Source organism: Gymnoscopelus braueri (assembly GCF_963280865.1).
Source record: "Gymnoscopelus braueri genome assembly, chromosome: 16".
Classification (NCBI taxonomy): domain Eukaryota; kingdom Metazoa; phylum Chordata; class Actinopteri; order Myctophiformes; family Myctophidae; genus Gymnoscopelus; species Gymnoscopelus braueri.
Window position 1 is genome coordinate 35,803,633 of NC_137616.1, and position 10,676 is coordinate 35,814,308.

General features: G+C 42.9%; 2 protein-coding genes across 2 annotated transcripts in view; one reads left to right on the plus strand and one right to left on the minus strand.

The window, feature by feature from the left end:
• The window catches only part of LOC308103590 (E3 ubiquitin-protein ligase pellino homolog 2-like), a 243,242-nt gene that overhangs the window by 55,877 nt on the left and 176,689 nt on the right, over positions 1–10,676 (minus strand). The gene's annotated exons all lie outside the window — the stretch shown is intronic.
• On the plus strand, positions 1,503–10,624 carry LOC308103649 (ectonucleoside triphosphate diphosphohydrolase 5-like). Its single transcript, XM_080453745.1, has 13 exons — positions 1,503–1,955; positions 2,502–2,581; positions 3,359–3,502; positions 4,259–4,334; positions 4,849–4,884; positions 5,494–5,582; positions 5,723–5,802; positions 6,553–6,614; positions 7,007–7,108; positions 7,390–7,533; positions 7,831–7,887; positions 8,400–8,515; positions 9,369–10,624. Exons 1-13 carry the CDS (start codon positions 1,730–1,732, stop codon positions 9,450–9,452), a joined length of 1,296 nt encoding a protein of 431 aa, XP_080309871.1. The 5' UTR covers positions 1,503–1,729; the 3' UTR covers positions 9,453–10,624.

Genomic DNA, 10,676 nt, shown 5'->3' on the forward strand with positions numbered 1-10,676 from the left:
GCACCTTTCTAGGTACTCAAAGATGATTACATAAACAGAACGAATACCTTAATTAAAACAACAATTAAATAAATGAAAGAAATGGGGGCTACAGAATAAGACTAAGAGCGGGTGGCAACTGGGAAAGCGTTGTCACCCCAGGTTAGGCACTTAGGTCCTGGGGGCTTCTAGGAGGTTGGCTAGCCTGGTAAACCCTCCCTCCGGAAATCTCATTTCCATTTGATTTCAGGAGTGAGTCTGGCCTGATCCGCCTTTCTGCAATATTGGCTGTGCTGGAGTTGGGCGGGAGTAATACCGTTGACTGACAACCCCTTCAGCCAATGATAATTTTTCCCCTTCAGCCAATCAGCAGTTAACCAGTCTAATGTGACGCAAGGGGACTTTTGAGACGATCCATGCCCAAAATGGGTTGCCTTATTCGGTTACATGGGTGTCACTGCCCGCCCCTACCGGTTCTCTACATTTTTATTTTTAAATAGGCTTTGTCATGATTAATTGACCACATATATGAAGTTAAACAACTAAATTCTATCCAAACGATGTCTTATAAGTAAATTCCGTGCCTCAAAATAGAAGTTAGAGAGCTTTTTGAAGTAAAAAAATTGCGGAGAAAATAGCGCACAAGAAAAAGATGGCTGCCGTTCGTGTTTTGGGCTCACTCGAACTCGCCACCTGATTGGCCAACGTAAGCTGTCAATCACAGAACAATGAGCGACGACGCTGATAGGCGCGGCCGTTTGGCATACACAGCCAATATTGCAGAGAGGCGGTTCATGCCAGACTCACTCCAGGAATCAAATAGAAATGAGATTTCCGGAGGGAGGGTTTACCAGGCTAGAGGTTGGCATCCCTGAGGGAGTGGGAGGGGACATAGTGGTGGAGGTCGTCAAAGAGGTAGAAGGGAGCTAGGTTGTTGAGAGTATTTTGAAATGTATTCTCATGAAAAAAGCGTTTGTCTTCGGATTCCTGAATCCTCACTGGTTAACCCCCCACCCCCACAAACATACAAGCTCAGATTTTTCCTGTACAAGTTTTCACATGATATTCTACAACACATTTTCCTTCATGTTTAATGTCACTTGTCATAGTGATGGATCTGGCGACTCGTTGGTAATCTTAGCAAATATCACCCACATAATTCCTATATACTTAGTCATACGACGAATAGCAAAGATCTACAAGCTCACAACATGGAACATTGCGACACATTGAGCTTGTCGATCACATGCACAAAGCCACAATCCTGGTTAAAATGGGACTTTTTAAAACTTGAGTTAGCTATTTTAAGGCAGCCTATCAATAGTTCTACACATGTGTATCAACTGATTGTCATGATTCTTCCCTGTGCAGGGATTGTGTCAACAAACAAGTCAAACACGCAGAGGCGTTCCAGTGAGCCACTGCAGGGATGTTCCTCTGTGGTTAGTTATAGTGGCTACGAGGGCGTGGTCCAACACCAGGCTACATAACTTTGTTTGGTTAACTCACCTTACTGCACTTGATTACGCCCTTACTACACCTCTGTTGCCGGTCACCCCAGGACATCACATTTCACAAGAGCAGACACTATAACAGAGCTCCTCATTCTCTGCGTCGTCTCCTTGGTTCACTTAAGCCGAAGGAACTCTTTTGGCTTCATTTGATTTTGAGCAGTTTTTTTTCATCATCGTGCCTCAACACCAAGCCTTGTTATTATTATTCCTCCGCTGATCTCTCCTCTAGCGTGAAGATGAGGCCCGGGGTGCCTGTGATGCTACTGGTGCTGCTGGCCGTGGTGGGGCTGAGCCATGCCCAGGTCAAGACCTCTCTCCTGGAGCTGACCAACAGCATCGGCAGCCTGCTGCCCACGCTGAGCCGTCCGGCCAACTCCAGCCGTATCTTCTACGCGGTGATGTTCGACGCAGGGAGCACGGGGACGCGCATCCACGTGTATACCTTCATCCAGAAAGACTCAGGTAGACTCATGTGAACCGGCCTCTCTTGGCACACATTGCTTTTAGTATTATTAGTTTATTTTCTTATATATTTTTTTTTTAATTTATGCTTGAAAATTACTGTGAGCTCCTTCTCTAAGATAATTGCCGTGTATGAATAAAATTTTTTATATTGAATGCAGCAGTCGTACATGTTAGGTGCATTTATTGTACAGCAGCAGAGATTTTAATCATATACTCCCATGACATTTAAGGAATGTATTTACATTCCACAAGCAAGCTCAACAGCATGCTATTGTACATACATGTACATGTCGACTGACAGGTGGGAATCCCTAGCCCTATTGCACTACAGCAAATGTATACCTGCAGATTATATTGAATTTAATCTGTTTTCCAAGTTATATAAAACCTATATTTTGTCAAATACGAGTCAACTTGAATTGTCTTGAATGAGATCAATGCTGCACTGTATGTATACCAGGTTATTTCGATTTTAAGGCCTCCGAATGTTTTGAATATCTGCTGTATAACTGATGCGTACTGTATATATGTTGTATCTTTTAGCGGAGCTGCCTGTTTTGGACAATGAGATGTTCCATTCCATAAAACCCGGCTTGTCGGCATATGCTGACTCACCAGAGATGGTGAGTTAATTGTCAGTACTAATCAGTTCAGTTGAGCTGAATAAAAAGTGCTGTTTTCTTTGAAGCTGCATAAAGAAAACCGTCAAAAATGATTTAAGACTTGGGGCCCGATCAGACAGGATGCGTTTCAGCAGCTGGGGGCATCTTTTTGTAATTCTTATTTCAACTTTGTGTGAAGTTTTTTTGCATTGCAGTGCACCAAGCATTTTTGTACTCCATGCGCTTCATGTTTTTGGTGGAAGAGAAAAAGGTGCTGCAAGCTGCTCTGCTTTGTAGGCTGCACATAAAAGGCAGTGCGGTGCACCCTGTGTTTTGCAGCGTGCAAAATGCATCCTGTCTGATTTGTGCTTTACTGTTTGGTTCTTTTTTAATTCACTGTTGTTTTGCATAGCACTGTTATGTATCGATTGATGTCCATCTGTCCACATAGGACAGTCACACAGTGATGTCCCCTCTGTCCCCATAGGACGGTCACACAGTGATGTCCCTCTGTCCCCACAGGACAGTCACACAGTGATGTCCCCTCTGTCCCCATAGGACAGTCACACAGTGATGTCCATCTGTCCCCATAGGACGGTCACACAGTGATGTCCCCATAGGACAGTCACACAGTGATGTCCCTCTGTCCCCATAGGACAGTCACACAGTGATGTCCCCTCTGTCCCCATAGGACAGTCACACAGTGATGTCCCCTCTGTCCCCACAGGGCGGTCACACAGTGATGTCCCCTCTGTCCCCATAGGACAGTCACACAGTGATGTTCCTCTGTCCCCACAGGGCGGTCACACAGTGAGGATGCTGTTGAAGGTGGCCCGGAAGACAGTCCCTCGTTTGGAGTGGAAGAGGACGCCGGTGGTCCTCAGAGCCACAGCAGGACTCCGGCTGTTGCCTGAAGACAAGGCCAAAGCTCTCCTGGACCAGGTAAAGGAGCTGCAGTACACGCTGGCGTTGACTGAAGCCTGATCGGCATGCGTTGTTAGCTTGTAGATCAGTTATTTTTTGACAAAGCTTCGCCACCATGCCATGGATTATAAATTAGGCTCCGGCGGCGAGGTTTGAAGAGCCAGGAGGCAGGGGGAGATAATGCGAAGCGCAGCGTTAGTCTCTTGTACTGCCTGGAGTGATCATCGCCACAGAAAGCTATCCTGACTTGACTGTTATTATGGGAAGAAGAGTAGCGGGGCAATCTGCACAGCCTGGTAGAGATGAGGGGGGCGGGGAGGGGGGATGACAGGTACTAGAGCGTTGAAAGAGGAACAGCATTGTTATCAGGAGCGCCGTGGAGTGAGCTTTAGTGTGGAGAGGGCTCTCACAGAGAGGATAAGGCATAATGGATGGCCCCCGGGCATTGTGGGAGATATATGATACTTTATTAATCCCCCGGGGAAATTAATTAATCCCCATCTTGTGGAGGGCACGTCTGGAGGGGCTACCATTACTGCAGATAACATTAAGTCAATTTTTCTCTTTCTCGCTTTATTTTCTCACTCGCTTTATTTTTCACTTTCTGTCTTAATTTTCTTTCACTTTACTTTTTTTCTCTCTCTGTTTTACTCTTTGTAATTTTCTCTCACTTAATTTTTTTCTCTCACACTTTGTCTTTCTCTTCATTTCTCTATTTGTTCCTCTTGATTTTTTCCTCTCTCTCTCTCTCCCTCTCTCTCTCATCTTCCTCAGGTCCTGGATGTTTTCCATGAATCTCCCTTCTTGGTGTCAGACGACAGCGTCAGCATAATGAACGGCACGAATGAAGGTAACGTCTGGTCACCTTTGGCCCCAGCAAGCAGCAGTCAAAGCCTTTCATCAGCTCCCACTGTCACGCTGCTTGTTTCTGCAGCACCTCCACACTGCCATCAGACCAATTCTAGCATGCTGCGCACATTTTCTTCATGAACTATTTATGACATTAGCTAAATTACAGTAGATTATTGCCATGTTTTATGATGACACTTTAGAAAATTGAATTGTTTTGGGGCAACAGGGCTGTTGTGACCTGAACAGGCTGCAATTATGTGGTGAAAAGATTTGATGTTCTTAAACCACACGTTGTGCCATGGTGTAATTGATTTGTCAGCGTTTTGACCTTGTTTTTGTGAATTATAGCTCTGGTTCCAGGTGTTTGCACTTGTTAATGTATATGTTGTAAGCATTGCAATTTTGAATGAAATTATGTGCTTATCTTCCCTGAAACGGTCTTGTTAGCTTTTCTTGAAAATGACTGTTATCCGTTTCTTTTGCTTTTGTTTGTTTGCTAATTTACGTTGTAGGAATCCTGGCCTGGGTAGCCATCAACTTTCTGACTGGTGAGTTCTGAAAAACCCACATGGCCTCCTATGTACATGAATACAGTATTTGAGATAAAACATTGTAGCTACAACTAGCATTACTCACAAATTACACAACCAACAAAAATGGTTCCACTCAAAACTTCCCACGATCTGAGCACCTCCCCACTAAACTAAGAACTCATGACCTCATATAGTATAACTGATAAACACCTCAATATTAAGATATGAACCCTCGCGCAGATCTACAAGCTCACAACGTGTCACAACGATTAGGTGTAGAGGGAAAAAAGAAGCGGACCAAGTATAGAGCCCTGGGGGACCCCGGTCAACTAAGTATATAGGGGTTAAGTGGTTAAGTGAAGGTTTCAGCTGCACGTATAATTTCACATATTCTGCAGTTATATTTTCACCAGTAGATAGAAGCTGAACGTGTTTACCTTACAGTGTGTGACTGAATGGTTTGGCTCATTATCAGCTACAAAGCTGAGTTTTCGTACCCCTGGTTACATGATGGGCCTTTTGAAGATAACATCTTTAGTGTAGCGGATTCCTATCTTCTCTGTGTGTGCTGCAGAGTTCACCGCTGGATTAAACCAGGGACCTTTTTTTCTCGCTTTCTTTTAGGTCACCTGAATTCACAAACTAAGAAGACTGTGGGGATCTTAGATTTGGGTGGGGGATCAACCCAGATTACCTTCCTACCGAAATCAGAGGTTTGTCGTCTGTATTTGAATTAGCTTCTTTATTTAATGTATTCTTGTTTTCTTTATTTTAATTAGCTTTTTCCTGTCATTTCTCTGCGAGTTGTTTTGAAATAATGTTCTGACATACAGTATTTGATATCCCTCCGTAGAAAACAGTTGAAAGCGCCCCGTCGGATTACATTGCCAGATTCGACATGTTCAATTCCACGTTTGAGCTATACACTCACAGGTAATACGTTTTTAAATGCAAATAAAAACGTATTAGAACGGTATGACAAGTAATGTGTACTAATTTCCATGATATGAAAGCTTCGTTGTTTCATCTTCTGATATGTTGGCCTACTTGCAAGAGACATGCTGAAATCTGATCTCAATTATATTTGATTGTTTGGAAGTAATGTCAGACTTGATTCTTATTTTTAAGAATTACCCAAATAGTGAGATGTTCCGCCTACATCATTTTAATTGGCTTCCACAATAGAGCAGTTTTCTTGCATTTGGGACTCCAATTAAAACCTACTGTTGTGAGTCAGATGACCTATGTGCCATTGCTATTTCCAGAGAAACAACTAAGGAACTCTCCACTTAAATCACAAGTTTCAACCTGCCATCCGTATTTTGGGCTTAAATGCCTTTGTATTTATTGAAAAAATAATCCCTATGTCATTATAGGCGAAAATCTTTTTTGAAAATAGCAGATAATACACAAGCTCACAACATGTCATGATGTGCTTATAGATTGGCTAATTTAGCTGTTTTTGAAATAGGGCTCAAGTGGTTAAAGTTTTTCCATAATGAGCATTTAATCTGTTTGGATTGTCATTAGTACATGGATCATGTGACAGTAGGGCAGGGATATCTAGTTTACAGAGTACATTATATTGTGGTGTGACTGGGGGGGTATCTAGTTTGTTTGCTGAGTACATTGTGACAATGTCTTATTACCTTTTTGTTCTTTTCACTCATTGATTCCCTGCAGTTATCTGGGCAACGGGCTGATGGCAGCGCGATTGGCAAGCCTGGGAGCTTTGGGAGCAGAAGGTACATGAATGAATGGTTATTTGGTTTCCATTAGCTGGGACTGCACGAGGTAGGCGACACCAGGCTTCACTTTCCTGTGTGCACACGCATGTTTTTTGAGTGTCAATGCTTGAAGTACATTTTATTCCTTTAATCTTTTCCTCATAATATTTAAAGGTTGTGTTTGAGGTGAGGGGTGGTACAGGGGTTTACTAAGGTCAAATCAGAAATTCTAGTGAGATGCTGAGAAATAATAGGGAGTGCCATGGATTGCCAAAAGACTTGGGTGGAATTCATTGTCTATCTGTTTGACTCCGTTCCCCTGTCTGCGCCGTAAGACCACAGAAAGCAGGTGTGTTGTTTCTTGAGCCAACCCAGAGATTAAACACACTCTTTGTGTCCTTCCTCACTAGACGTGGAGTGGCGGGTCTTCAAGAGCTCCTGTCTGCCAAAGAAGTTCAGGGATGAGTGGAGCTTTGGAGGAATCACCTATCAAGTCAGCGGGATCCCAGATGGTGCGAACCGATGTGCTGTGAATACAAGCACGCAATCTGTTGCTTGGGGTTAACAAATCAACATCAATGTGGAGAAAGACATTTAAGATGCTTAACTCTCTCACAAAGTGTTGTTTACTACAAATATAAATGTCCTTGGGTTGATGGAAATGGTTCAGCGTTGACCTTAAAACAGGGAGGGCTAAAGTGTATTGCAGATTTGAATCTACTAAATGTAGATGCATTATGGGGCATTTTGGAAGGTTCCATATGTAACATTGTGTCTCTGTCCCTTGCATCAGGTTATGCAGGATACAAGCTGTGTTATCAGGAGATCATCAAAGTGGTAAAGGGGATCATCCACCAGCCGTACGAACTGAAGGACAGCGGTGTCTTCTACGCATTCTCCTATTACTTTGACAGAGCTGTGGATGCAGGCCTCATCGGTGAGCGAATACACACACACACACACTCCCAGTAGGAGGTCGCCCCCCACACACACACTCTAATTGCAGACAGAGACAGGGAAATATGATTCATCAGCAGCTGAATCGGTGGGTTTGACAGCCTATAGGCGTGTAGTTATTAGACTAATCACTATCCTCTCTGCCGGCCCGAGCCAAAAGGGCACGCACACTATTATTAGCATGATAGAAGTGTGTGTGTAGGCCTACTTTCACTGTAATTAATGGTGTATAGAATTAGCATGAGACGCAAATGACCCCAATCACCTCTTGTTGCAGACGGGACCCAAGGAGGCAAGCTGGAGGTCAAAGACTTCAAGAAGAGGGCTAAGGAGGGTGAGTCAAGCGCCGAGTGCTGGAACGCACGGCAATGCATAACGTCGCTGTCGGGTGGAAACCTTGTATGTCCAAAACGATAACCTGTGTGTTCCATTGTAGTTATTTAGACACAAGCAATATGAATAAAAACCCACAGACACTTAACTTTCACTGTAATCATTTTCAAAAATAGCAGAAATAGCCGATGTACAAACTCACAGCGCATCACATCACGTTGCAGCTATTTTTGCGACACTGTCGTATGACGAAGTAGGGCAATAATTGACAAAAAAACATGACAAGTTGAAATATGGAGATACAAGGTTTCTGCCCGACGGCGACGATAATCACTATTACATACCTGCCATGCACTTGAGACGAGGGACGCATGTCAATTGTCCGCTCCGCCCTTCAACTGCCCTATTTGAAACCAGGACCTCGGCCCACACAGCAGCATACAGATGACTGATTATCCAACCCGTAAACAGAGGCATCACTTCACTGTTTTTGTTCTCTTTGTGTCGGCCCAGTCTGCAACAAGATGACCAAGTACGGCACGGCCAGTCCCTTCCTGTGCATGGACCTGACCTACATCACCTGCCTGCTCAAGGACGGCTTCGGCTTCAAGGAGAACACTGTACTGCAGGTAAGACATATCACAGTAATAATGTAGTCCAGACTCTAGAAACAGCTCAGGTCGCGTTACTAATTGAATTTGTCCGTTGTAGACAGGGCTGGGCAATATTATGTGATATGAGTAGTAATAATAATAATAGCAGTAGTAGTGGTATAGTAGTACTATTACTGCTATTTCTACTACTATAGCAGCAGTAATAGTATTAATAGCAGTAGAAGTAGTAACATGCCATCAAACATAATCAAACGGTCATATAAAATGTTGTCAAAAAACAGCAAAATTACAATGCTACAGCATGTAGTCAAAATTCATCACAAAAGGTCATACTAACAGTGATACTCAAACTCAGGCCCATGAGTGATTTTAATTGACCCCCCAATGAAAATTAAATAATAATTTCATTCAATCTAATTGACGCATATCATCAACTTTGGGTATTTTGGGGTGATTAGCATGTGTTTGGACACTTGACTAACATGAAGAAGACATGAACTGTGATGATTGTTAGTATTTAATAAAATCTGAACAAAAACAAAAAAACTACAGCATGTTAACCTGACCTGGTGTTGAGATGGGACATTTTAAAATCAAGTTTGACACATGTATAAAAGTGCTTCGACTTGCTTTTCTACATATTTGGTTCCTATCAGTTAAGTGGATCAAGACTTAACTACAAATGTCTCCTATGTTTAAGTTGATCGTAAAAAGCAGTTGATTCGGCAACTCTGTCCCGACAAACTATTGCACAGACAAAAAAAAAACTAAGAAACGTTACACAGACAGACATGTTACTTTCTTTATTATTTCAATAAATACAAGGCATTTAAGTGATTTGGTGTTGTTGTTCTATCCCCCCTCCCAGTTGACCAAGAAAGTGAACAACGTGGAGACGAGCTGGGCTTTGGGCGCCACGTTTCATCACTTCCACAACCTGAAGATCCACTGAGGAGGGAGGAGCAAGAGGATAGATATACTGCTCATTTAGTTGGTGCTCAATCATCAAGGGTACTGAATAATGGCCACCGCCTTCTCTGTCTACCCCGGACGTTTGCTGTGTATTTTATATGGGCTGTAAAAGAACTCATGAGTAATTGTTTATGTCTATTTTTTGGAACGCGATTCCTCTTGTGTGTTGATATATCGAGTTGTAAACGAGCCACCTGTTGTCTTAAGCCCGAGTTGTACTTGGTTGCGCACCAAAAATAGCAGATCTATAAGCTCTACAAGCTCAAAGCGTGTTGCAAGCTTGTAGAGCTGCGGTTTTTGGTGCATGACACTGGTGCACAATTATTAAGTATAAATCGGACATTACACCGACACCAGCTTACTTGACAGTTTTTGGTAATACGCGCAGTACATTTTTTGAATGCGATTCATCTCAGGGGTTGGTACTGTACATCGAGTTTATTCACACGCCGAAAACAGTCAATCTACAAGCTCACAACAGGCAGCGGGACTCATTGCGAGTTTGGAGACTGGCTTGTTTTCGGTGCACAACACCAGCACGTAACCAAGTATAAATCAGGCTTTACACAGACACCGGCTGAAACATGACAGTCTTTTGCTAATACGCTCACAGTAAGCATCCTTTTTTTGCATGATTTGGCAAAAACGTGTACTCATTTGCCAGAAACTGATAGGGAGTTTCATGGTCCATGGATGTCCTGTGGTGTAGCCCTTTCTATAAGATGACTGGCAGTGTGCTCCATCATTTCCATGCAACAGTGGGATAGACTGTTGGTGACAACTTTACTGTAACCGAGTGTAGAGGGAGTGGTTCTCAAACTAGTTTTTTATTTCAAGGACCCCCATAACTCGGTGTACAAATGCACACATTAGAGTTACAGACCTGTAGGGGTCCATTTGGAACCCCCTCGAGGAACCCAGAGGTCCCTGGACCCTACTTTGAGAACCACTGGCGTAGAGAGAGTGCATATGTCTGGCACATTTCAAGTGGTCATTTTATAAATTATTAATAGCCACTGGAACAAAACAAAAAAAATGGCACTCGGAGTTGTTAATTTTACATTAGGAAAACCGCTGTTAACCTTAAATGTACATGATGATGAAAATGCAATCTATACATTATTATTGTGTTTTCATAAAACATCATTTTTACACCCGTCTTTGTATTTCTTTGGGAGTACTTTGTTTTCTTAAAAAAACAAAA

Excerpts from the sequence above, each read along its gene's own strand:
- LOC308103649 (XM_080453745.1), top strand. The coding sequence starts at position 1,730 with ATGAGGCCCGGGGTGCCTGTGATGCTACTGGTGCTGCTGGCCGTGGTG. Across the intron at positions 4,885-5,493 it reads AGCCATCAACTTTCTGACTG|GTCACCTGAATTCACAAACT; the intron begins GTGAGTTCTGAA and ends GCTTTCTTTTAG. Across the intron at positions 6,615-7,006 it reads GGGAGCTTTGGGAGCAGAAG|ACGTGGAGTGGCGGGTCTTC; the intron begins GTACATGAATGA and ends CTTCCTCACTAG.